General features: G+C 35.5%; 4 protein-coding genes across 5 annotated transcripts in view; 1 reads left to right on the top strand and 3 right to left on the bottom strand.

Annotated features, from left to right (window-relative positions):
• Positions 1–3,318: 3,318 nt before the first annotated feature.
• LOC123696691 lies at positions 3,319–9,202 on the bottom strand. Its single transcript, XM_045643041.1, has 4 exons — positions 8,656–9,202; positions 6,932–7,776; positions 4,472–4,607; positions 3,319–4,156 (listed from the first exon to the last, which is right to left on the bottom strand). Exons 1-4 carry the CDS (start codon positions 9,113–9,115, stop codon positions 3,870–3,872), a joined length of 1,728 nt encoding a protein of 575 aa, XP_045498997.1. The 5' UTR covers positions 9,116–9,202; the 3' UTR covers positions 3,319–3,869.
• Positions 9,203–9,937: 735 nt separating this feature from the next.
• Positions 9,938–13,997, top strand: LOC123696927 (vang-like protein 1). 2 transcript variants are annotated; one of them, XM_045643322.1, is made up of 6 exons: positions 9,938–10,007; positions 10,187–10,338; positions 10,717–11,688; positions 12,053–12,234; positions 12,722–12,834; positions 13,083–13,997. In XM_045643322.1, exons 2-6 carry the CDS (start codon positions 10,250–10,252, stop codon positions 13,389–13,391), a joined length of 1,665 nt encoding a protein of 554 aa, XP_045499278.1. In that variant the 5' UTR covers positions 9,938–10,007; positions 10,187–10,249; the 3' UTR covers positions 13,392–13,997. The 2 variants fall into 2 exon arrangements, with proteins under 2 accessions (XP_045499278.1, XP_045499277.1); XM_045643321.1 differs by having other exon boundaries at positions 9,946–10,338.
• A 7,306-nt stretch (positions 13,998–21,303) lies between these two features.
• On the bottom strand, positions 21,304–23,939 carry LOC123696875 (leucine-rich repeat neuronal protein 3-like). Its single transcript, XM_045643257.1, has 2 exons — positions 22,733–23,939; positions 21,304–21,823 (listed from the first exon to the last, which is right to left on the bottom strand). Exons 1-2 carry the CDS (start codon positions 23,836–23,838, stop codon positions 21,562–21,564), a joined length of 1,368 nt encoding a protein of 455 aa, XP_045499213.1. The 5' UTR covers positions 23,839–23,939; the 3' UTR covers positions 21,304–21,561.
• A 752-nt stretch (positions 23,940–24,691) lies between these two features.
• LOC123696695 (integrator complex subunit 7) overlaps positions 24,692–27,824 on the bottom strand; it is a 29,568-nt gene continuing 26,435 nt past the window's right edge. The window contains exons 16-18 of the mRNA XM_045643048.1: positions 25,961–26,045; positions 25,644–25,838; positions 24,692–24,827 (exon numbers count right to left, since the gene is read on the bottom strand). Coding sequence (XP_045499004.1) covers positions 24,771–24,827; positions 25,644–25,838; positions 25,961–26,045 — 337 coding nt within the window. The 3' untranslated portion in view covers positions 24,692–24,770. The remainder of the gene's footprint in view (positions 24,828–25,643; positions 25,839–25,960; positions 26,046–27,824) is intronic.

Here is a 27,824-nt window from a genome sequence, read left to right as displayed (position 1 = left end):
TAGAGTCGTAAATAAAAGTAGTTTTTTGAGTGTAGTCATCGAAAAACTCGTAGCTCAGATACTCAACTATGTAAGGCTGCTTAGGTCTAGCCTCCTTGGAGAGTGCTGCATACTGAGAGGGCAGGAAGATCTCCTTATTTTTAGTTTTCTGCTCGATTGAACTATGCACTGCGTCACACTCCATCTGTGTATGGCCCTTTTCGAGGATCTTTTGTTCGATCACTACATTTTTTTCTATAGCTAGTTGCAAAAGTGCATTAGCAAGAAATACATTCCTATTTTGTGCCGTACAGCCATCAGAATAAAGAATGATAGGAACACATTTATCCTCTAAAGTTCTTCTCAGTATGTGTATGATACATGAAATAAATACGGAAGCAGTTAGACCAGCGTTAGTTTCGTCGAACCAATAGCAGTAGACATCTTTGGTTGCTAGATTGTACATCGTGAAATTATGTACACAGAGTTTGGTTTTATAATAAAGAGCACTAGCTTGTAATTGAGGACACAACTTGACAGCTTGTAGGTCATGCGTGAAAACGTGTACATCCCCAAATTTCTTAGCTCTATCTTTATCCTTTTCTTTTTGATCTCTGGCCAAGTCTTTTGAACGTATATGGGCGTTATATATATCGTCAGTTATATTTCCCACTTTGTGTGAACAACAAGTGTCGCATTGATCTTTTTTGGGTGTAAACAGGCTCAGGTTTAGCTCATCAAAAACTCTGCAAAGTGTCCAACGACTCAGAGCGGCTCTTTCAACTTTTTGACACTCCATGGCGTATAATTTGTATAGCGTGGTTTTATCTTCAATTATCGGCTCTAAATATTGCTTTGATGTATTCGCTCTGCAATAATGCGATGGCATTTTAGGCAACAAAGCAAAAAACTGTTTAAGAAAAGCCATGTCATCTTTCTTGATAATACGGTCTTCTTCATTAACGTCATTATTAGATGTTTTTGCTATTCCATGCTCCGAAGAAGCCACCCAGCATCTTACAGTAGACTCCTTCAAGCCTAAAGTTTTTAAAAATGTCTGCATACAAACTTGAATTCGCCCAATTGATGTATTCAGAAAGTATTGTTTACTATCAGTCCTCCTAGAACTTATTGTATTTTTAATTTGTTTTTTCTCGCAAATCAAGACGTTAGATACAACATACTGTTTCCTTTGCTCCCATGTCATATCTTTCCAGAACTTGGAAAATATATTTTGCCTTTCATCGTCAGTCAAGTTTGAACAACCGCGGACCTTAGACTTTGTACAAAATTTAGAGGTGCACCTAGGACCCATTTCACGTGCAGGACGAGGTACATCATGAAGTACTTTAAATTTCTCATTTCCGACAACCTTCTTATCTCTACGATATCCTACATATTCTTCTCCTTTCATACGTTTCAATTTTGTTCTAGATTTGTCCCATTTCTTAGAGTCTCCAAACCCCTTAATGCTTCTTTTTCTATTAGAATTTAAATCTCCATATTCATCATCCGATGGTTGCTTCTCTAACATAAAAGAAGGATTTGTAGTAGCCGTTGACACAGATGGCTGCTCCTCAACTGAATATGGAGTTGTCTCCAGAGACAGTGGTACATCCAAATGTGTAGCTGGGTCTTGTAGCACTATATTTTGTGGCAGTTCTTCACATGAAGGTGGAACTGTGTCTTGTGACAATGCTTCAACATAATGTTGAACAACGTCTTCTGTGTCAGCTGCAAGTGTCACTGGTTCTTGCGATAATTCTTGATTTAATAATACCGAAGCGTTACAAACAGATGCAAATTCAGGTAGGATTTGAACAGGCAAGTTATTTAAATCTATATTTTCCAACTCCGATAATGATACATTTCTTAGCTTCTGTTTTTTCAAAGGAACTTTAATCTTTAACTGTTTACATAACTCCAAAACTTCTTCATTTTCACTATCACTCGTAGAATCCATATTTTTTCAGAGCTAAAACAAAATAAAAGTTATAACAACACTACGTAACTCATATCGAAACACTGCGTAAGTCAAACAATTCTCAATTAAGCGACTTTTCATTGAATAATATCAAACCAATTAAAATAATTTTATGATACATAGCTTAAAGAGTAAATAGAAAACAAGGTTATAGCAATTAATCCTCTAAATAATGCAAATAATTACCTTTTGTAGGAATAAATATCACACAGCACTTTGCAGGTTATGAATTTGTATGCGACTGACTGACTTACGCCGTGTTGGCCATTCAGGTTTACTTACGTGGTGTCAGTTTTAACGAAATATGAAGCGCTATTGGCTAGCTATCTCCTTTCTCATTGGTTGAAAAAATGCGCGCGGCGCTTCTTCATCCAATGACATCAAAATGTTTTACCGGGCAAAAACTGACTTACGCACTGTTAGAACTTCACTGACGATACAAATGTAAATATTTATTTTGACGAAATGTTAGTACATTGCATCCATTCTCAGAGAAAAAAATAAACATTAAATTATTCTCGAATTAACCACCATATTCATGATATGTTTTCGATCGCAATCATCCATATATCATAAACTAGCTGTGCCTCGCGGTTTTACACGCAGTGATCCCCTCCTATTGGTCTCAGTGTGATGATATGACGTAGCCTATAGCCTTCCTCGATAAATGGGCTATCTAACACTGAAAGATTTTTTTCAAATCAGACCAGTAGTTCCTGAGATTAGCACGTTCAAACAAACAAACTCTTCAGCTTTATAATATTAAGTATCGATAAATATATTTTGTCTTAGTAGTTTGGAACTGAATTGATACTTTCAACAAAATATAGTGTGTGGGATTGATATTAGTTATAATTAAGTTTGTAAGTAAATTACACTCATATTGATGATAATAATTCCAATTTTTTTTATTTGTAATTTTATTAAATTCGCCTCGGCTTGTATGGGTTGAATTTTAATCATAAAAATTCATATCCAATGACATAAATAGCCCCGAAAGTATTCATAAAATTCGTTCAGAAATTTTTCATATCCGCATTAAATTAAAATAAAAATGTCTAAGTAATGTGGTTATGATTGAAAACTACATTCCTATAATTATGTGTGTGTACAAAAATATCATTATTATAGTGTTATGTATTAAGATTTCTGTATATGTTGTTATTTGTATCAGTCGATGGTATTATTAAAATGTATAGTAAAGTACTAGATAAAAAGATATGTGTATATTAGCTTAATAAAATGCTTTAAGTTTAAGGTAGGTTTTGAAAGAAAATACAAGTTTGTACTTATAAAAACATATTTTATTTCGTTAACAAAATTTTGGTTCACATTTTATGTAGGTACTTAATTTGTATAAATATTATTATAACTATAGCTTATTTTACCGCCTAGATTTAATAATTATTTATTAAATTATATTCTGTATGTCAATGATATATGTAATTTGATTTTATTCCTGTATCTTATGAATTTATGCTTGTACATTATTTATCCATCAATTAACTATGATCTCTTATAAATAAATTATTATTCCACGCATATTTTAGTTTTATATCTATAACATTATCTTTATAATAAATAAAAAATATAATACATCTATTGCGTAATAAGTTAGATGTGTGCAGCCTCGATTGTACTGCAATAAGCAGCACATTTCAAATTGGTAACTTAAACTTAACATAAATCACTACATAGTATAAAACAAAGTCGCTTTCCGCCGTTTGTGTCTGTATGCTTAGATCTTTAAAATTACGAAACAGATTTTGATGGCGTTATGATAGATACAGTGATTTAATAGGAAGGTTTTAGAATATAATTAGTTAAGTTTAAGATTGAGGGGGATGCCGCAGGCGGAAAGGTAGTCAAAAATAAATTTTAATAACTCTACGCTAGAAATCTAAAACTACCTCCGTCGCCTAAACGACGCAACTAAAAATACGGCAGCCGTGACAGTCTGTAACAGACTTGCGATAAAGAAACACGTGCGATACGCGTAGCTGTAACAAACGGCCCAAATCATAATAATAATGGCTACAATAGTATTTGCAGTAGTAACTGTAGCAGTAGTACTAAATTCGTTTAATGTACTACTGTATAAAGATTGTTGTAAAACACCGCACGTTGCTGTGGCGAGACTGGAAAACATGCACCAAACTACTAGGTAGTTTTTGTTCGATGATAGGGTAACACCTGTAAATGAAATGTCATGTTATTGTCTATGCCATATGGAATTAGGGAATTCCCCTTTGATCTAAGGCATTCCCAGTTGATTTATTAAACGATTTTTTACGTAAAATTTGAAAATGGTATCATAAGATATAGGATAACATAAGTGTATCTATGAATAAAAATGCGAATAGTTAAGAAATAAAAAGGTAGGTATAGAATTAAGACGTTTTTATCATTGTTAATTAAAAACTTTGCTAGTTAGTTTGTTTTATGTTATAAGTTATTTATTAATGTTTTACTTATTTTTGAAATTTTATTTTAATTAACTTAACTTACCATAGAATCCGATTGCGCCGCATACACAAAATACAGTGCATAATTTTGCCTTTTCGTTTATATTCTCAGGCAAGAATACGCAAAGAATTACAAAAATCAGAGCAGCGGCGTGCGCTATTGATGTTAACGATGATATCTGAAAATTTAGAATATGTGTGTTATTAGGTAACTAGCTTCCGCCCGCGACTCCGTCCGCGCGGATGTCGGTCTTCGCGTGGATGGTTTATTTCTCCATTTTGAGACCTCTGACAATAACATCTTATAAATATCTATTGGACCCAATTCCCAAATACGGCTAGGCCTATAATAATACGCAACGTGTGTTCGCGGTTCTACGGAACAACGTCTATGGATAAAACTGAAAAATTAAGATTAATTTTTTTCTACGTATTTTTCCAGGATAAAAAGTATCCTATTTTACGCCCAGGATAATAAGGTATAATTATACCAAGTTTCATCGAAATCGAACCGCTAGTTTTCACGTGATGCCTTCACATACAGACAGACAGACAGACAGACAGACAGACAAAAATTTTTTAATCACATATTTGGGTTTGGTATCGATCCAGTAACACCCCCTCATGGGCGTAGCCACGGTGGGGCAGGGTGGGGCGCTTGCCCCACTCTAGCTTTGACCTGAAAGGTAGGTAGATACCTAACCATTATAAAAATTGAAGTACCTACTAGGTAACTACTAAGCTTAATATCCGTAAGAAATTCCACACTCGATTCTCGAAAGTCGACAGGCGACATAGAAAATGCGACCTTTATAATTAGTATTATTTACCTCTAAATTGACTGACTAACAACTAACAAGTGTCATACGCCCAGCGACCAAACGGCTGAAGATTTTTGGATCTATTTCATGGTGTGGTAGGTGTTTTGAATAAGAATAATTCGAATAACGAATTACACACGAAAAAAGAAAATAGCTGAGGCTTCTATGTTACATGAACTGTAAGAAAAATAAGTATAGTACCCCAATTAGTTACCCCACTAACTTATCCAATTTCACTTTTGTTGTGTTACACGTTCTACAACTCACTGATACTTTTTACTTTACACTTTTTTTTTCTAGTGCCTACACTAGAAAAAATGCATTCGCGAATGCCTTTGCAAATGCCTTCGCGAATGCCTTCGCAAATGCCTTCGCGAATGCCATCGCGAATGCCTTCGCAAATGCCTTCGCAAATGCCTTCGCGAATGCCATCGCGAATGCCTTCGCAAATGCCTTCGCGAATGCCATCGTGAATGCCTTCGCAAATGCCTTCGCGAATGACTTCGCAAATGCCTTCGCAAATGCCTTAGCGAATGCCATCGCGAATGCCTTCGCGAATGCCTTCGCAAATGCCTTCGCAAATGCCTTCGCGAATGCCATCGCGAATGCCTTCGCAAATGCCTTCGCGAATGCCATCGCGAATGCCTTCGCAAATGCCTTCGCGAATGCCTTCGCAAATGCCTTCGCAAATGCCTTAGCGAATGAGATCGCGAATGCCTTCGCAAATGCCTTCGCGAATGCCATCGCGAATGCCTTCGCAAATGCCTTCGCGAATGCCTTCGCGAATGACTTCGCCAATGCCTTCGCAAATGCCTTCGCGAATGCCATCGCGAATGCCTTCGCAAATGCCTTCGCTAATGCCTTCGCAAATGCCTTCGCGAATGCCTTCGCCAATGCCTTCGCAAATGCCTTCGCGAATGCCATCGCAAATGCCTTCGCGAATGCCTTCGCGAATGCCTTCGCAAATGCCTTCGCGAATGCCTTCGCGAATGACTTCGCCAATGCCTTCGCAAATGCCTTCGCGAATGCCTTCGCGAATGACTTCGCCAATGCCTTCGCAAATGCCTTCGCGAATGCCATCGCGAATGCCTTCGCAAATGCCTTCGCGAATGCCTTCGCAAATGCCTTCGCGAATGCCTTCGCGAATGCCTTCGCAAATGCCTTCGCAAATGCCTTCGCGAGTGCCTTCACAAATGCCTTCGCAAATGCCGGCGGTACGGCCGCCGGCATTTGAAGACCTGGATATAACTTTGGGTACATACTTGGTACATACAGTTGCTAGTTACATAATATTATTTTTTATTGTTGCCCCACCTTGAGCCCATGGCTAGCTACGCCCATGCACCCCCTGGTATTTATTTTTTCAATATTTTCAATGTACAGAATTGACCCTTCTACAGATTTATTATATGTATAGATTTGTTAAATTACATATGCTTACTTCAAATGGTGAATAAAGACGAAGAAGAAGATGAATACCCTAATTATTATTTCCAAGATGTTATTAATTTTAATTATTATCAATCAGATCAAATTATTACGTGTTGATAAAACATTATAGAACGACGTTATTTTGAAAGCTAATAAGCAAAAAAAAAAAACCTGAATGCATTGTTTGCGAAATATTATAAAGATATTAGATGAGTAAACGAGAGGGAAGAGATTTATAAGATAATACCCACCGTCCAAACATTTAAACTTGGATTCTGCTCCCACATCAATGGCGGGAAAACAACACTTAACACTAGAACACTATACGTGGTACACAAATGTAGCAGCGTGTATAGATAGAAGTTCAAATCCTTCAGCATATTAACCACTGTTATCAAGTTCTTCTTCAAGAACGCAGTACGCCTTGCAGTACCTGGCGTTACTTCTGCAGCAAACACAAGACCATTCGATGGTGCATTCACCGTAGTCTCTCTATACAAAGGCTGAGGTTGAGCCTCTCTATCTATACTCTCCAACTCTTGATACCCACTTATACGACTGTAACTGGTAACGTCCAATGCTCCGAAATCTGACGAAAACCTATTGGATCTTGAACTATCGAACATTGCGCTGAAATCTGATGAGAATCTACTCTGGCCACTTTCAACGTTAGGATCCATTATCTCTCTAGCGTTTTCTCTGGATTTGAATACTACAACGTCGTTAGCATCTTCGTCTTGTGTTGCTACGGGATTAGTTCTAGTTACTGTCTCTGTTTGGTTCGAAAATATGACTTCATCGTCATCTTCAGCTCCATCGCGAATCATGTTATATGTAGTACGTATCACCCTTTCTATGTATACGGGTCTGGTGTATGAAGCCAGGAACACGCAATTTTGCATTATTATAGCTCCAAATATCATGACGACTATTTCGCTTGAGTAAATGGTACAGAGATAGCCAATCAGTAGAGGCATAAGGACATTTCCTATCACAGGTGCCACCTTGATTATGCGTTGAGCTATAGTCAGCTTTTCTCGGAAGTAGTGTGTGATAATCAAGTCTGTCTGTTGGCCGGTTAATGCGCAACCGATACCTGAAAATATTATTTTTTATTAATACTTTTAAAAATTATAAATTGATCGTGAGTGTTGCGTTGTTTCGATAGGGTGCATATTTAATTAGAAAGTTATGGGTAGCAATAAAGTAGATAAGCTTCATAGTCTGTTATATTTTATTTTTATTACTCATATTCAAATGTCTGTAGGTATAATAGAATCTACGAAATCGACCTTGGTTTTACACAACATATTATTTTAATGAAAATAAATTAATAATAATAATCACAGACTAAAACAGGTTTGTTTAGTTGTCTATAAACAAGGTCAAGGCACAAGATTTTTGAAATATTTTCCTTGAAATAAGTACTAAAAAGTTAACATCGTAGAAAAATTATCAGAATGCGTAATAGTTTCTTTGTAATTATTTGTACGAAGCATGTACCAAAATTTACTACATACATTATAAAATGAGATTTAACAATGTAAAAGTAATTTTACTATTAGAACTGAACTACGGAAACATATTGCAAGTAATAAGTTAAGTAAATAACGATTTTGTCACTTGTTTATTGTGTCCTGACCTTCAATAACAAAGCCGCAAATGATACTATTGAAGTCTATTCAATGACTTTTCACGTTATATTTAACACCTTGATCTCATTGTTTTTATTTTAAACAGTTTTTGCGATAACCTAAATTTTTATGAGGCAGGTAAAATAGAACAAATATAATAAAGGATATAATATAACATCATCACCAGTTAAATGGATTAATTCCCCTAATTACAAAACATATTTAAATACTTCCATGTCTTATCCGTAAAACGCGAAACGGCTCAACAGATTTTGATAAATTTAACCAAAAATAACTGTGATTATTTATTTGTTAAAAAGTCAGTGTTATTATTTACTTACCAATTAGTATCCCTGCAAATATATTCACAATGTGGTCATTAGAATAGATACTGGTCGCGTAACTTGATAATAGAACTCCAGCCACGGTCATACATAATCCAGACAGTGCCGTAAAACGCGGCATGTTAAACGTCTTCGCCACTGCCCTACACCATGACTCTAATAACAAACGTATCACAGTGAAAATAACTGGCACCAAAGCGGTATCTAAATCCCAAATACGTAATCGTTCACCCTCTTCATGATCTTCTTCCCGCAGTGACTTCAAAATCACTAATCCATATAGCAACAATAAGGTTGGTGCTGTAACATTGTATATCACTGCAGCGAACAATATCAACCATCCATAACCACCGTCAGGTGGTGTTGGTCCTATTTCTGGTTGTGATGCCACCACCCTGTCCAAATGAAGGTCTTCCACCCTCTCCCGTCTTTCTGGCCTGTTCCTGGTTTCCTCCATTTTCACAATAACTTCATGACTAAAATAAATCTGGGTAACACTTTATCTCTGAGTAGGTGTTGTTATCTTATCATTATCTTCGGTCGTAATCAATTGTTCTATATTTTTCGAATTGCCGCCAGTTAAGTGTTGTCAGTATATAAAAAGTTGCAAAAAATATTATTATAACTTGTGCAGGTTAAAATTTTTGGCATTAACATGAGCACGATTATGTTTAAAAATATCCATTCGAATGTGTTTCCAACTTAATTTCCATTATGTTTCATACAGCAATGAACAGCTATCATAGTTCCATAAATTAGATAAAAAACTAATAAGTTTTGAATTAATAAACCCATTAAGTTTCTTCAACCACCAATATTAAACATCAGGTAAAATCATTCAATCAATACGAATGATACGATTCGTACATATTTTATCTTTATATTTTTCCCACTAAACATTATATATTATTATTTTAGGTTTTCGTGTTAAGGCGGTTATGGCCCACACTATTTTTATTCACCTCATTGAAACAATACAAAACCTAAAAGTTTAGTTTCCTTTTTAAATAATCTACAGGGCATTTTATTTTAGTATAAATAAATATGTATATTTCATCAGTACAGTTCAATATTTAAAATTTTGCATTAACGATAATCGGGTAACACTGAGAAAGTATTTTTGATTTCCAAACGAAAATAATACGGCAAATTAAATGGCAGCCGTAATTTATTTAAGAGAGAGATAGTAAGATACTGTTTTAAACGTATCGGAAGCAGATAGCAACTAAAATTAGCAGTCCATGACTTGTTTTTAATTTATTCGAACAATACTCAATATGAATTCTCCAAGACGACACCTGTAAACGACGCTCCTATTAGAAATTCCCATAAATATCAATAATGCAATGGTAATTTACGTGCCGCAGTGTTTCAGTCAATGCTATAATTAGTTACTTCAATCAATATGTGCACTTTGTCAATGTGTTCTGTGTGAAAACTGGATTTGGTCCGCAATCATGCTCTGTGGAGTAGCAAGTATTTTAATTGCCCCGATTTCGTGATGTGATTACACGGTGGATTATTGCAGGTCCATAAAGAAATTAGCCCATGGGTAAGGCGCGGGAGGACGTGACTGTGATATATCTGTATAATGGAGACGGAATCCGTGCGATCCGAATTAAGTAGCCGTTCGCGGCGAAGTTCTCGACATCGGACACACAATACTCATCGTAGCACAAGGTTTGTTTATTTAACGGCCTCGGGCCTAATACCTAAAGGTGTTTATATTGATTTATACAAGTTAAATGATTAAAACTTGTCAATAAGTCTCAATGAAGAACTGTGATTAAGAATCAAAGAGTCATGACTCTTTCCGTACCGTGTAACCGAAATTATAGTTTCGTTCGTTAGAAAGTTTTATACTAAGTCTAGATAATGTTGATCATAAAATATTCGTTGATCTAATTGAATGACTTGAGTATGTGTAAGTTGAGAAAATTGTCTCAGTAACTATTCATATGTTTTGTTTTAGTTCAATATACACAGATATTTTATTTAGTTATTATTTATTTATGCAACACTAAAATCTTTAACTAAATAACACCCATTAATTTTCAGAAGCACCAAGTCACAAAGAAAAGACTGTATAGATAGTAGTATGGCGCCATTCCAAACTAGTGTAAATATTAACCCAGAAATTGGCCGAGATGGTCAGGAAGTTATCGAAGTACAAATACTTCCCCAAGATGAAAACTGGGGGGAAACTACCACTGCCGTCACTGGGAATACTTCAGAAGGCTCACAATCAATGGAGGATGTTAGTAACTGGCCAATGGAATCAGATAATGGTCTAGGTTTTGTCTGTTCAAGATATTTCACAACAACAGTGGCATTGGGCCTGTCATTTGTTTCCTTTGTAAGCCCTTTAGCCATGGTTGTGTTGCCGAAAATAGGGTTTTTCCCTGGACTATCAGATAATATGGCAATACAACCCAGTCAGAGAATACAGTTGCTATCTTGTACAGGAGAATGTAAAGGAATCTTGCTGTCTATAGCGTTTAAGTTAGTTCTCTTAGCTATTGGAGTGTGGGCCGTTTTCTTACGCCCCAGAAATGCAGTATTACCAAGAATTTTCGTATTTAGAGCAGTTATGTTTGTCATACTGGCTGTATGTACATTTTCATACTGGTTGTTTTATATTGTACAAATTACTGAAGCAACGAAAGCTTTAGCTGTTGGAGAGGAGGCAGTTGATTATAAGTCCTTAGTGTCATATGTATCGAGTTTTTCTGATACGTTACTGTTTATACATTATACAGCTGTAGTGCTGATGCAGATAAGGCATTTAGAACCTCTGTATTATATTAAGATTGTGAGGAGTCCTGATGGAGAGAGTAGGTCATATGCTATCGGCCAGTTGAGTATCCAAAGAGCGGCTGTATGGGTACTGCAGAAATATTATACAGAGTTTCCCATTTACAACCCATATTTAGAGAAGATACCTATATCAAAGTCACAAAGGAAGGCACAAGCTAGTATAAAGTTTTATGAAGTGGATTCCAATACTAACGCATCTACTGGTCAGCCCAGGTAAAAAAAATATTATATTTCTTTCATATTTTAATATTCTTTATAGTGAGTGTATTTGTTTATACTATGGCTATGAATAAGTCACATTGGCGAAGTTCACAGTGGTTTGATCAGTTCTTAATTAAAGAATCAAAAGCATTTTTAAATGAAGTCTATTTGAATAAATTATTGAATTTGTGTTTATTGAAATTGCCAGTGTTTTTGTGAGTGTAAAATAAAGTTCCTATTATTAATGGAATTATTGAAGATTCAAAAGCACTCCTAAATAAAATTTTGTTGAATCTATTCAATGTTTGGCGAAATTGGACATTGTATGCGCTGTATTGGTGTTTTATTGTTGTGGAATAAAGTGTATTTCTTTCAGGAGCGGTACAGGCTCGTGCACGGGAAGCGCGTCCCGGCGCCGCGACTCGGGCTCCGCGCACAACGAGCGCTACTACGAGGAGGCGGAGCGCGAGCGCCGGGTACGGAAGCGCCGCGCGAGGCTCCATACCGCAGCTGAGGACGCGTTCGCGCACGTGCGCCGCGTGCGAATGGCAGGGAATGGTAAGTTTTTTTTTTTGTTAATGGCCAGGTTTGCGAGTGACGAAAATGTTTTTTTTTATGTTTTGTTAGTGGCCAGTTAGGTGTCATGTTGAAGGTGATAGAGAATTGGCAGGGTGTTGTTTTTTTCGTTTTGTTGCTGGCCAGGTAGTTATTAAATTTATTTAAGTAGATAGGTAGTCTATAGAGTTTTTACGCGCGGCTGCACACCGATGAGGAGGAAGCGTTCGCGCTCGTGTGGAGGGTGCGGATGGCGAGGAATGTGAATAGTGAGTGGGGCAGAGATTTTTGGTCGAGTTTGAGTTGGTGTCAAATTGAAGGTGATTTTTGATTTTGTTTTTAAGTTTTTTTTTGATAACCAGTTTAGAGTCAAATTGATGGAGATTGTTTTATTGCTGGCTATGTATTTGTCAAATTGGGTGCAACAACAAACTTATATCTCTATCATTTTTGAATTGAATAGATTAAAAAGTTATGTCTTATATTTCAGGCGGAGCGCTGGGCCCTCGCGAAGCGGCACAGGCGGTGTTCCCGTCGTTAGCTCGCGCGCTGCAGAAATACCTGCGGGCTACAAGACAGCAGCCCAGACATTCCGCTGATTCTGTAAGTTGCTTTTATGTCACTTCTTTAAGAATACGTAATATGTAGAAGTTAATAATATCTGAATAAATAGTAATTAATTTCTTTCTCTTTTTGTTAATTAATTTCTTTCTTTTTATTAACAGTCTGTTTATTTTTCATTAGACAAATAACAAATGTGGCATTATGAAGTTGTACTCAAATAAGAAAAATAGATTTTTATGTGACCATTACACTTATTTACATTAACATCTTATTTTATTTCATTTTAGGTACTCGCTCACCTCGCCAGATGCCTATCCCAAGACGCCTCACCCCGAGCATTCCTTGAACCATTCCTCGTGGAAGGTCCAGTACTAGCCGCAGAGAATGAAGCGAGGCATGAACAACGCTGGTCCCTCATATCAGATGACCTCCTAGCTCGGCCACTCGCAGACAACATCGAGTTCCAACTCAGGCAAGGGGATATATCACTCATATGCACAATCAAACAACTGCCTCAGTTCAACTTGAGTGAGGAGGTTGTGGATCCAAAGAGCAATAGATTTGTGCTGCGTCTAAATAGTGAAACGTCGGTCTGACACGAGGAGATCTGTGTCAGGGAGGATATGCGACTTGTGTGATAGTGGTGTAGGATAGTGGTGTAGGATAGTGAAATGGGATAGTGAAATTGGATAGTGATATGGGATAGTGTGGTGTTGTGATTGATGAAATGTTTTAGTAACTGTGTAGTAGTGATGGGTTTAATATAGGGGTTCCCTATTAAATAAGGAAAAAAAAAGGGAATGTGTGTATTCATGTGTCCCAATTAATTTGGTTGAAAAGTAAGGTCCAAGTGAATGTATTTTGGGACTTTTTGTAATATGAGATTTATAATAATTTGAATATATTATCTTCACTGAATAACCTCTCAATTACATGTTGTTAGTGATTTACAAAATATTGATTTTGAATGCGTAATCTCTATAAAATAAGACTGAGTATTCTCAATTCTACAACTACCCTCATGCTATTAATTACGTAAAAAATATAATAAGGGTGTAATCACATTAATAAGTCAAGGTAATATCATTGCTAAATACTTATATTTATGTAAATCTAATTAAAATTATAAAAAATTTGAAGAAAATATTTTGGACAAATGTAGTTTTTCATACTAATAAATGTATGAAATATTTGTAAATTACATATATGTTAGATCGTGGTTGTATTACGTAATTAAATACTGATATAATATTTCTTAGACATCTTTACTCGACCAAAGTCAAGACAAGAATGACTTGCAACTGCAGACGACCGTTATTTATAGTACGATCAAAACAACTATTCGAGTGGTGTGACAGTGTGAGTCAGCGCAGGTGTTATTTGTGTTGTTTTGATCGTTATTTTGAATACGACATGAAATATTATTATTACTCGATATTTAAATGACTGTTAATACTTTTATCCAATTGGTTATTGTTAAAATAATTAATGAAGTTAATCAATTGATTTACTTTTAAAATATAATTTTATCTTTAAATTAAACGCGCTAACACGGCCATTCTGAAAGAAGCTCGTGCTCTGAGCGTTAATTCAAAACTCAAAATATCAATGATATAATTCACACTTGTTGGAATGATAATATAGTTCGCGCTGGTGACATTCAGACTTGTTTTAAGTATTCAAATTATTTGTTTCTTTGTCCAGTTTTCAGACAAGTGACAATCAGGTTATTATTATTTCCCGCCCGGTTGTAACAACCCGTGCAGACAAATGGCATTCGATTGTATTATTATCTGCCCAGTTGTAAGACTAAGTCACAGAAGACCCGTACAGACAAGTGGCATTCGATTGTATTATTATCTGCCCAGTTGTAAGACTAAGTCTCAGAAGACCCGTACAGACAAGTGGCATTCGATTGTATTATTATCTGCCCAGTTGTCAGACTAAGTCCCAGAAGACCCGTACGGACAAGTGGCATTCGATTGTATTATTATCTGCCCAGTTGTCAGACTAAGTCACAGAAGACCCGTACAGACAAGTGGCATTCGATTTGTATTATTATCTGCCCAGTTGTCAGACTAAGTCACAGAAGACCCGTACAGACAAGTGGCAGTCGATTATCATAATTAGATTCCATTACCGCTAACACGGTCATCTAAATTTGGCTTTGGTACTATTCTTACACGTACATAGGACACAATAGCAGTCTAGCAATTGCTTTTACTTTTCGCTTCATAGCAATCATTATCTTGTTTTTTTGTGATTTGATGATATTTGTACATAGGATTCGATAGCTTATCGAGTTCTGCCAGCTGCGAACAGCGGCTTTATCTCATCTGGTTGTATCTCATCTCTCAAGTGATAACCATAAGTCCTGGAACATAATTAAAAGTTAAAACAAGTTATAACGTCCTCGTACGTTCATTAATTTATCTCGTGGTTTCAAAACAATGTATTAACACATAATTAACCGCTCGGCCAAACTGACCTTATAGAACACCAGTCACATCCACATGATGAACTCAAACTCAAATATTGATTTATTCAACTAGACTTCGCTTAGAAGCGCTTTTCAATTGTCAAAATACAGAAAAATAATAATTTACGACCGCAATAGCTTACACTGGGCGCCATCGAAGGCACCACATTGGATTCAAATTCCCTGGGATCAAAAACTTATTATTTGCGACATAAGCACGTCGTTCGCTTACCACAATTAAAGGCTCAAATATCCTGGACAACCGCCCGGATTGCACATCACCTTATAATATTGATGAACTACATTACCGTTACAATATTCCACACCACAAATATTTACTTCACACAACGCACAAGAAAACACACACATTGTGCGAGTTCCTTCATCCTTAAGTGCCCGTTTACTTGAAGTCAATTCAATTGTTTCGAAGGTTGAAGTCCACAGTGGTATACTGTCATGATGGTGACAGTGACAGTTGCACACTGTCACATAGTATGATGGAAGAATTTGTGCCAGCCTGTCAGGATTCCGAGTAAAGGGCTGGTTCGTCCTCTGCTTCTGATGTTAGATCGTGGTTGTATTACGTAATTAAATACTGATATAATATTTCTTAGACATCTTTACTCGACCAAAGTCAAGACAAGAATGACTTGCAACTGCAGACGACCGTTATTTATAGTACGATCAAAACAACTATTCGAGTGGTGTGACAGTGTGAGTCAGCGCAGGTGTTATTTGTGTTGTTTTGATCGTTATTTTGAATACGACATGAAATATTATTATTACTCGATATTTAAATGACTGTTAATACTTTTATCCAATTGGTTATTGTTAAAATAATTAATGAAGTTAATCAATTGATTTACTTTTAAAATATAATTTTATCTTTAAATTAAACGCGCTAACATATATATTTCATCTTGTAACCAAATTAAGCTTTGCTTAATTAGGGACTTGATAAAGGAATGTGCAATCACTGAAAATGTTATTGGTATATGGAATTGCTGTATCATTTTCTATACTGTTGAAGTATTTTGACTGTTTATACAGGCAATAGGCCATTTTACATGTGTTAAATTGTTTAAGTGGATTTTGCGTACATAAATTAATATTATTAGCTCTAGTTAGATATTACTCTTATAAGAGAGGCAACTCAAGAAATCTCAATGTCAAAATGAGTACATATAAAATTATGACACCATACTATAATAAAAATAAAAATGGCTTGTTTATTACAAGCATGTTCAATATTTTTATGAATATTCGAATGCTACCAACAATTTAAAACTCATAAATGATCTGGTAAAAATTGCAACCATATGTTTAGAAAAATAATATAGTCTTTTTTTTTTCTTTTTGTAGCGCCATATTACATACTCGATAAAATTAAAAAGACTAATATAGCATTTATTTAAGGAACCAGTGTACATTGTGTCATATTTTAAGTTAGTTTTAAGGTTATAGCACAAACATAGTTGTAAATTATTAAATATAAGTGATAAGACTTGAGTATTTTAAATATAAGCCAATAGTTAGTATTATTTACAATTCACTGCCATAGACTGTCAGAGTGAGTTGATAATGAAAATATTACGTTATGATGCCTTTATAATTATAGTTTATACGTTCGTGTTAGCTATTCGCTTCGTGACTCAAACATTTATTTAATCAATTAGGCTTCTTCTAGAAGAACCTTTTGAATCGTCATTACCGATTATCGATTCGGAAAGCAGTATCTAAGGAGAAGAACCGGCAAGAAACAACATAGTTGCTCTTTTAAAATCATGTCAATATTTCAATTTATTTTTTACAAAATATGTAACTAACATAATAAATTACAATAATGGTGATGATGATTTAACTCTACTTACTCGACGATATATTTGACGAAACATACGAATGTCGACGCGACCCACAGTGACACATTCGTCTTCCCATAATCCCATTTATTACGTGCAAAAACACGCTCACAACATCAATACGAATCTCGAGGCGAATAGCGAGCGCAATGTTTGTACGAATGTGTAAATGCACCATAAGGTTTTATTTCAAATGAATAAAATTAAACAGTACCATTCAGTGTCGGGTCGTAACCAATACAATAAAGTCGTTTTAAAATTTTAATAAATAAACTACATTTAAATTTTTTGTAATGTTTACAATCTCAATTGATGAAACAATAATTCTTATAAAACGAATTGATGTAAAGATTTTATATAAATTGGAATATGTATTAGGTTTATGGACGGCTTTGGCTTTTTGGACAGCATTTAGAAAAATATAGATTCGTAATAAATGTTATAGTCTAAGATAATATGTATTTTGTAATTTTTTCTTGGCTATTGATGTAAATATAAAATTTATAATCACATAATATATTAATGTTTTGTGTACAATTATTGTAAAATGTAGCTAAATAAATAAACAAATGGATTTTTTTAATACTCAACAAATAAGTCATGGAATTTATGTACAATGTAGCTAAATAATGAACACAAAAAGATTTTTTAATACTCAAAAAGTAAGTCTTGGAAGTTACTTTAAAGGAATGGAAAAGGTTGCATATTTTATATTTTCATAACACATACCATTATGTTTTAATTAATTTTAAAGTTATTAAGCTATTGCATAGCTTCTATCGTGGGCCTTGAGCGCGGGGACCGAATCAAGAAATTCCGTAACGAAAAAAAACCTCACGCTCCCCACGGGGACGGGCGGAGGTGTGGCTTGAAGGCATAGCATGCAATAGCGCAACCGCGGCAGTCCCCGAGTGATACACGTCTTTTTTTGTTTTTAACCAGTTTCTTCATGTATGAGAAACTACACTGTAGAATCTTATTAAGATCATATCATAGAAATAATGTATTTATTATAAACTATATTTATAAGCTGTTGCGTACAAGAATACAATTGCTAATAAATTTTAGAATGTGTATTAACTTATTGATAATGCCGAAATAATTCTGAGTAAGGATTTTTTTCTTCCAATAATATTATGTTTTTTGATTCTGGCAATTTCTTATACTTAACATTATAGTTCAAACCGAAATGTTTTTCATAAATTTGCATATGTAATACAGTTCGATTCAAATCATCTTAATAATGGCGGTTCGGAAGTTAGCTGCGAATATACGAGCGCACAGGTATCCGACCCTTAGGCCGGTTGCAGAGCTTCACCGACCATCAGTGCGTACGTCAGTCGCGCTTGTCATATGTATGGAAATACGCGTGCGTATGGTCGGTCTAGCTATGAACGGATTTAAGAATTTCCATACATATGACAAGCGCGACTGACGTACGCACTGATGGTCGCTGAAGCTCTGCAACCGGCCTTAACGTTCCGGTAATATATAAAATTGTTTTCTGCGCATCAGATCATTCGATGTTCCGAGCCGCACTTAAGTTTGAATGGTACTGTAAAACACAAAAGAACAGTGGACCAATGTTGTTAAATACATTTTTTTTAAGCTATTGCATAGCTTCTATCGCGGGCCTTGAGCGCGTTGACCGACTCGAGAAATTCCGTAACGAAAAAACCTCACGCTCCCCACTCCGACGGGCGGAGGTGTGGCTAGAAGGCATAGCATGCAATAGCTTTACCGCGGCAGTCCCCGAGTGCCACACGTCGTTTTTTTAATAATTTTTCTCATTTTCTGTTTCATTAAGTTTGGATAAATCTAATCAAATAATAAATATATCATCGACTGGTAAATTGATTATGTATATCAATAATACTTATCCTAATAGCGACAATATAAATTATAGAGTCAAACATCACAAAATATATTGTAAGTTCTAAAGACTGCTTAAAATTTTTGTAAAGGTTGTGGCAAAAATCATACTTAAATAGCGTAAATAGTATAAAACGAATAATCATTTAAACATCACAATAAACGTTAAAATGAGCGTGAGTGCTGAGCACACGTGTCAGAAGTGAAACTTCTTTGGCAAGATTCAAAGATAACAAAATCGTCGCCTTACTCCATGACGTGACGGTATTGACGTGACGCGACTTGAAATTTTACTCTCAACGCGCCTAAAGAAGTTTCACTTCAAAAATATACATACATATCTATAAAAGCATGGCTCAAATAACCAAAGAATGGTAATAGTATAAGAATGATTTCAAAGGATTACTGACGCTTTAAAACATTTATAAAAAATCGTGTGTACGCCTCAGACCAATAAAAAATGTATAGACGGAGCTGTCGCAAACAATCGGGGCGAAATAAGTGAGGACTAGTCTCGGCTTTGTGTGCGTAACTTGGTGTAAGACATCGTAGATTTGCGCATGTGTGCTAGAGAAAAATGTTGCAAGCGTTGCGATGCGACTCCCAAGTGCGAGAGATATACTTTAGTGAAAAGTGTTATTAGTATGTAGTATTGTTGTGTATTATTAATTTATTATGTATTTGTCTTGGGTGTATGAAATGAAAGATAATTTCTTTTAATGACAGTTAGGTATTTATTTTCATTTTAAATACAATTATGAAAAAAAAATCTAATTTAAGAAAGAAAACACACAACATTTTATACGTGAATGGATAAATTGTGAAGGGAGCCACTCGACATCATTTCTGTTGTCCCGTATAGTTTTAATCCAGTTTTCTTTCCACGTTTTTTCAGCTGGGAATCTAAGAAAAACCATTTCAAACACATATATAACAACAATACATAATAACATACCTAATGTATACCAAAACTAAGTAATTATGCAATAGTAAATTTAATGTAGTAATTTTGCTTACTTTGTAAAGTACTTAGTATTCGTAAAAAATTACGATTTCCCTTACTTTTGGGAAAAAAATAATGTTTTTAACTTGCAACACTGACACAATGGCGTGTTCCGAGAAAGTATGTCTAGTATTTTTACGATTTTGTTTAAAATATACAGCAAATAGGTTACTTACTTGTGAAAAGTTATCCCAGAAGCTTTATTTTTAAAACAGGAATTGTTTTTGCAACACTTTACAACACAGGACGGCATAATTTCGCAATTATTAGGTATTGTTTACTACGTCATGCGCGCTCGCTTACTCGCTGCAGACTACCGCACAGCCGTCTTCATATTTCCGAATCGTCTTCATATTACGTGCCTCACTTGTAGGAGCGCAATGTTCCGTCTATACTTTTTTATTGGTCTGAGGTGTACGCGCCTTATAAAAAGTCACTGAAAAATATTAAATAGAAAGTATAAAGTAATTTTGTAATCTTTTAATCGGATTTATTACTTAAAAAAGTTGTAGCGTGAATCATCCTTAATTCATTATAATTTTTTTATCTAAATAATTAGGTATCTATTTTAATTTGATTTTTCTATGACGTAACATTATTTTATATAAGTAGACTGATAAAACAGTGCTCAAATGCAGCCTTTTGTAAAACGCTTGTGCCTGCTTAAATATACATATAATTATATTTATAAGGAATTTTAGATAATTTTACATGTATGTGTGTATGGAGCTAGTCTCTGATTAATAAATACATAAATCGTAAGCACAAATGCCTTCAACGAAGCACAAGTTTATGTAATCATTGTAAACTTTTGTATTTTATAAATATATGAAGTGAATTTTATCTGTATTTTTATTTATTTCTTTCCTTACACCTTCCTACACCTACCACCTATTGTTGAAAAAATAAAGAACTGTGATGCCATTAGCCGAATTTATGGTAATTATTTTATCATAATTGATTTTATTATTTGCCCAAATTAAATATTGAACGCGTTAAAAATGCGTCAAATTGCTTTGACGACAATTATTTATGTACTAGGTATGTCACCAAGATTTTACATATCGTCAACACGGGTCGCGTCGCGAAATGCAAATCGTAGAATTTAGGTTTTAGACAAAGCGGGCGAAGCAGCCAGAAAGCTGGTATTTTATTGTGAAGATTTAATTCTGTCTTTGTTCGAAATGAACAGGCTCCGAAACCACTAATCGATTTGAAGATTGTTTTGTTCCCTTCACAACTTCAACACCCTTCTAGATACGGATAGGTTTTTTTGTCAATAAAATACTGAGAAATTATATAAAATACTCTTTATTTTTCTCCAAATGTAAATAACACACCTCACTATGTGGAATATCATTAAGTATTTAAAAATTGTCCTATCCTTTTTTTTTAAGTTTCCTCCTACTTAGTTAATAACCCCGTGTTTGTTTTCACTTTTTACTGAAAATTTTAATCCATCAAAATATAATTCATTCTCACTTAATTTAGTATTTAATGTCAGCCTTAGTTTATTATCTCCGAAACCCTTTCCCTAGACAACCTATCTATAATTATGGTGCATCTCTAAAACTCATATGGACAGGTAGAGCACTGTACCCAGCCGTGGACATATTCATATCTTTCAGAAATATGAATTTAGCCGGGTTCTTTGGCACAAAAAGGAATATCCAAGCAGCTATAGCAGTTAGCAGCACACACGCGGTAACCACGCCGATTGTCATTCCGACATAATGCTTGTTGATCTGACACACCAAGTATTTTTCACTGATCTCCATTAGTTTACTGTTGTATAGCACGTGTGGCGTGTAACAACTGAAATAAAGGGAAATGTTATCATATACAATTGAATTAACGACTATTTTCTTTAATGTAAGGTCTACTTTTATATGTCGTACTAGATTTCCGCCCGCGGCTTCGCCCGCGTTTGCAAAGGAAAACCCCCATAGTTCCCGTTCCCGTGGGATTTCCGGGATAAAAACTATCCTATGTGTTAATCCAAGTTACCCTCTATATGTTTGCTAAATTTCACTGTAATCGGTTCAGTAGTTTTTACGTGAAAGAGTAACAAACATCCATACATCCATACAAACTTTCGCCTTTATAATATACAGGGTTACTTGTAAAACACCAGCAACCTCGCAGGATAAGATAGCTAACATCATAAGTAACAACATTTGTTCTACGACTATTGGCATAACGCAATAAAATGATTTTTTAAACTTTTATTGTACTCTCCTAACATTTGTAAGTCTATGTTCTATTCATTGTCGAAAAGACGACGCGACGCCCCCTTCCCCCTCCCGTTCGCTTCTTGTTTACGTAATTTTTGGGATGCGCGTAGAGTTTATAATATTTAAACAGAAAATTAAATGAATATTTATTTTTGTATGAAAATAAAATCTAACAAATTATCAAAAGTCGTAGAACAAATGTTGTTACATATGATGTCAGCTATCTTGTGCTGCGAGGTTGCTGCCTCACCTGCTGGTGTTTTACAAGTAACCCTGTATATTAGATTATATGTTGTATAAAAAACGGAGCTTTTACTTTTTAGAATGTAATTTTTGAAATTAATGATTCTGTATAATTTTTCAATCCGTCGTGCAAGAGAAACCGTTAATTCTCAAAATTTATTGGAATTAGCATTAATATCGGAAATGCGATAATTGCTATCTTCCATGTCTGCTAATTGACCTTCCAATGTAAAATAATTAGACTTACCGTAAATGACTAGATTCTTTATTGCTAATTTGTAGCCTTTTTATCCATTTCAAATTGCAGTCGCATTTCCATAGATTACCCTGTAAGTCCAAGTGGATCAGTTGACCAAAAGGCACCTCTAACTTTTCCGATAAAGTGCTTAGTCTCGAACCTCGGACTGATAAATTTTCTAGAGCAAAATCATCTGCGTCTTCCAAAATTTCTTGGCCAAACGCTAGCTCGCTGAATGTCGTTAAATTTTTATTTCTTTCGAGTTGCAAGCTTGTAAGTCCCGGTAAAAATGCGAAAGTATAAGCGGGAACTTCTTCAATCCACAAATTATTTAATTTCAGTTCTTTCAGAGCTGGTACCTCTGAAAAGTCTTCACCTGATATTTCCGTAATGGGATTATCTGATAGGTCCAAGTACTCTAACGTGAACGGCAATTCAAATATTTCAGTCAGGTTATTGTTAGAAATAATTAATCTTCTTATATTGTATGCGTCAACAAAGAAATTGTCGTAAACAGATCGTAAGTTGATACCACTTATAGATAATGATCGTATTTTATTAGTCAATCCGTATCCGTTTCTGTCGAACAAATTCTTGGTTTTCAGACTTGGACCTAAATTGTTGTTGTCTAGTATGATTTCATTTAAATTTGAAAGGTGGTGGAATGATAGTTCAGAGAGTGAATGGAATTTATTGTTCGCGAGATTTAAAAACTGCAAATTGTGTATATCTTTAAATGTGTCTTTCTGAATAGCTTCTAGATCATTATTACTTAAATCCAGCCGCTTTAGCTGCGGTAATCGAAGTGTGTCGATGGCAATTTCAGTGATTTTGTTGTTGTTTAAATACAATGCGGTAAGCGTTGATGATTGTAAAATAGGAGTCGCATTTACACGAGTTAAGTTGTTCCACGATAAATCTAAAGAAAACACAGCACTCGGTAAACTATAGTTCGTTTTTAAAACTGCGGGAAAATAGGAACAGTCGACCACTTCACCAATATCATCGTTTTCACTTTTGTTCTGTTTACAAACACACAAATCACTGTCACATAATGTTGAACTGTGAACTCTATACACAAGCGCCACAAAGGCGAGAATTAGGTAAAAACGCATCGTATATAGGTCGTCATTCGGCAAGGTTCGATTGCGTTATGAGTTGATATTGTAAGGCGAATTTCTTATCAACACACCTGATAACTGTTATCACAGATACTGATTATTGGTCATTTCTCTGTTTTGTAAGAACAAAGAGAGAAAATTGGTCTGCTTTGTGTCTGATAAAACGATGTTGTTATCAATGAGGTATATTTTTATACGCGCTAATTAGAACAGTAGGTATATAGGTACATTAAACGACTTCAATATATACTACGTATGGAGATTGATAATTTCAATCGTAAAAGTTTCCATGATACCTACTATATCAAATAGATTTCGATTATTATAACTAATTAAATTTCTTTTATTAGTTGTTGTTATTGTTTGATTTTACGATTTATTTTATCAGAATTTAATATGAATTGAGATAGTAGAGCGTTAGTTTTACTATGCAATTTTGATTTTTTTAATATCTGAGGAAAATTATTACTGCTCATTGCGTTATGGCTGTAACATTTTCTTACAGTAATCTAATGACTAACAAGATTTAAATTTAAGGTGACGAGGATGATCATTATGTAAAAAATTAATGCCAAGATTTTGCATGGATTTTTAACTCTGATGTCATATTTATCAGATTTGGGCTAAATATTTGCACATGACCTCATTATAATCGTGTATTTTGCACATTCACAAGAGTAGCATATTATATCCGTATCGTTTTGAACTTGTGAAATAATTTCAAGATCGGTTTAATAATTATAGAGATACGAAGTATCTTGCAAAGAAACAAAAGTGTAAGAGGTATAATTTAAATATTGGCACGTTTTATTAATAATTTTGTGACGGGTGAGAAATAAAAAGCTCATTGTTATTTACAGAAAACTTTATTTTATAGGAATTTATCATTACATAATTAGACAAAAATCATAATATTTAATTTAATATCAGAAACGACTTCTAGTAGCTTGCGTGTTGCCCTTTGTGCTTGGTTCTTCATGTGCCTGTAATAAAATAAAAAATTACATTATTATTTTTTGTCATAAGCTTTATTAAGATATTTTTTAACGTTAAATGTTACTGATTACTTAAGTTGATAACTGATTATATGACGCTGACAAGTGACTATACGACGCTGACAAGTGACTATACAGCGCTGACAACTGACCATTCAACGCTGACAACTGACTATAAAACGCTGACAACTGACTATACAGCGCTGACAACTGACTATACGACGCTGACAACTGACTTTACAACGCTGACAACTGACTATAAAACGCTGACAACGGACTATACAGCGCTGACAACCTACTGTAAAACGCTGACAACGGACTATACAACGCTGACTACTAACTAAAAGACACTACTAACTGTTGAGTCCCTTCCTCACCTCTTGTATCTTACCTTAATAACGTGTATGATAGTGACTATTATATGACTACTCATTACCTTGATGACGATAGTGGTCCTAGGCCCAGTATTCCACAATTGCCCCAGCTCATCAACAAACGCAGCCCTAACGGTCACAGTATAGAGCCCGGCGGCCGGCACGCTCACCAGCTGCTGTGCGCTGAATATGACACTTACTATTGTCAATGCGAACGCGGAATTTACTGATATATCGTCCCACCCTGATAATTGACGCTGACTACATATTATAGGACACTGACAACTGACTATGCAACGCTGACAACTGACTATACGACGCTGACAACTGACTATACGACGCTGACAACTAACTTTATAACGCTGACAACTGACTATATGGAGATGAAAACTAATTATATGATAGTGACTATTATATGACTACTCATTACCTTGATGACGATAGTGGTCCTAGGTCCAGTATTCCACAATTGCCCCAGCTCATCAACAAACGCAGCCTCAACGGCCACAGTATAGAGGCCGGCGGCCGGCACGCTCACAAGCTGCTGTGCGCTGAAGAAGTCGCGTACGGGGGTCACTGTTTGCACCCCACAGAGGATGGGCGGTATGTTGCTGAGTTCTACCGTCTGAAAGAGGGATAATTAATGGTATAAAGTACATTAGATGAGGTATTAAGAAAAAGCAATAGAAAAATAAGTATTGTTTATTGGTGTAATCAATATAAGATCTAAACATACAATAAACTTACCTTTTCATTGGTTCGCGGGTGAGGAGTGGCTGTTACAGTTATTTGAACACCCTTCACTTGTCGCATCGGCTTCTTTTTACTGTTCCTATATGACAAATAAAAAATATTAGTACTAAAACCGTTTTAAATTATTTAGCATATGTTAAAACCGTAAGTTTGCAGATTTATTTATTTATTTATTTATTTTATTTAGCATCAAAAATTCGGATATCGCAGATCCATTTGTTAGTAAAAAAATCAACCTAAGTATTAATGTTAGTAAAATTACATCTAAAAACTAAAAACTAAATCCACCATAGGACACTCTACGCGTAGACATGTCGCTTTGACGCAACAAGTGTACGCACAAAGTGTCCCATGATTGGCGCACTTACATCCTCCGCGATGGTCCTTATAATGCTGTTGGAACTGCCCCGCAATCTCATTAAAAGAGAAGCTGTTTTTTTGCGAATGACGGCCCAGAAATCCGATGTGTGTGCTTGAGCGAACATCCCGGAGGCGCTGCAGAAGCGTGGCAGTTTCAACAGCATTCGGAAGGCATTATTATACAGGACACGAAGAGCATTTAACGATCGATCCGCATAGTTGGCCCAAAGACTGCTCGTGTAGAGATTCTGACAGAACGCCTTAAAAAGCATTATTTTTACGTCTTTACTACAACGAGCAAATCTACGAGCCAACATATTGGCTCTAACCGCCAACGCCCGTCGCTCCCGCTCAATGTCCACATTGTCTCGGAGGTCATCGGTAAGCATATGCCCAAGGTACTTAAATTGTTTAACTCTTTCTATAACTATACCATTAAGAGCTATGGTGGAAGTACATCTAGGATACTTACCGGTGTCCCCAAATACAACATATTTACATTTGTTTACATTGTATTGCAGACCATGTGCCTCAACGTATTTCTCACAAACTCTCAATAATTCAGACACAGCAGAAGCAGTCGGGGCCAGCAACACCATATCATCGGCATAACTGATATTATTTACGCAGACACCTCCAATGCTGCAACCGACATGCATACTGCTGAGCTCGACAATAAGGTCATTGACATATAGATTAAATAGCTTGGGAGACGAAAGTCCGCCTTGCCTAACACCACATTCGAGCCCATACACTTCGGAGTATGAGTTAGACCATCGAACAACATTTTTTTGGTTAGCATACCAGAATTTAAACGTATTTAATATGCCTGCCGGTATACCCTTGTCCCTCAACTTCCTCCATAAGATGTCATACGACACCAGATCAAATGCCCTGGATAGGTCGAGGAAACAAGCATACACAGGAGTCCTACGCTTGTTGTAGTATTGAACAGTGTGCTTAAGACTCAAAATAGCGCTTTCAGTAGAGAGTCCGGGTCTAAAACCGAACTGAGCGTCATGGAGGCTTAAAAAGCCATTAAGATTAGCATCAACGCGACTGAAGTATGTTCTGCTTTTAGCCAGCATTTCGAAAGCGTTTTTAAAAGCCCTGCTAACTCATATGAAAATTACCTCCTTCCATCGTCTTGCTTGAACAATGAATTGATTTCTCAAATTAAAATAGATGCAATTGAAATTAAACATATTTTAAAAAGTCTCAAAACAAATAAAGGCGCTGGTAGTGATGGAATACCCCCAGTGTTCTTAAAAAAATGTGCTGATTCTTTAAGCTTTCCCTTGTCTATTATTTTTAATTTGTCAGTCAACCGTTATGGAGAGTTTCCTGCCAAGTGGAAAGAGGCACTTATAGTTCCAATACATAAGAGTGGACCAAGAAACCAGATTGTAAACTATAGGCCAATATCTATCCTGAATTCGTTTAGTAAAATTTTCGAGATCGTTATTCATAAACGCATCTCACCACTTGTCTATAAATT

This window comes from Colias croceus, chromosome 13, assembly GCF_905220415.1.
Source record: "Colias croceus chromosome 13, ilColCroc2.1".
Lineage (NCBI taxonomy): Eukaryota > Metazoa > Arthropoda > Insecta > Lepidoptera > Pieridae > Colias > Colias croceus.
This window is presented reverse-complemented; position numbering and strand designations above follow the sequence as displayed.

Coding starts and splice junctions, on each gene's coding strand:
- LOC123696691 (XM_045643041.1), bottom strand. CDS start 9,115: ATGGAGGAAACCAGGAACAGGCCAGAAAGACGGGAGAGGGTGGAAGAC. Junction 7,777..8,655: donor ATTTGCAGGGATACTAATTG/GTAAGTAAATAA, acceptor TAATATTTTCAG/GTATCGGTTGCGCATTAACC. Junction 4,157..4,471: donor CGGCGCAATCGGATTCTATG/GTAAGTTAAGTT, acceptor TTTCATTTACAG/GTGTTACCCTATCATCGAAC.
- LOC123696927 (XM_045643322.1), top strand. CDS start 10,250: ATGGAGACGGAATCCGTGCGATCCGAATTAAGTAGCCGTTCGCGGCGA. Junction 10,339..10,716: donor AATACTCATCGTAGCACAAG/GTTTGTTTATTT, acceptor ATTAATTTTCAG/AAGCACCAAGTCACAAAGAA. Junction 11,689..12,052: donor GCATCTACTGGTCAGCCCAG/GTAAAAAAAATA, acceptor TATTTCTTTCAG/GAGCGGTACAGGCTCGTGCA.
- LOC123696875 (XM_045643257.1), bottom strand. CDS start 23,838: ATGCGTTTTTACCTAATTCTCGCCTTTGTGGCGCTTGTGTATAGAGTT. Junction 21,824..22,732: donor AAAGAATCTAGTCATTTACG/GTAAGTCTAATT, acceptor CCTTTATTTCAG/TTGTTACACGCCACACGTGC.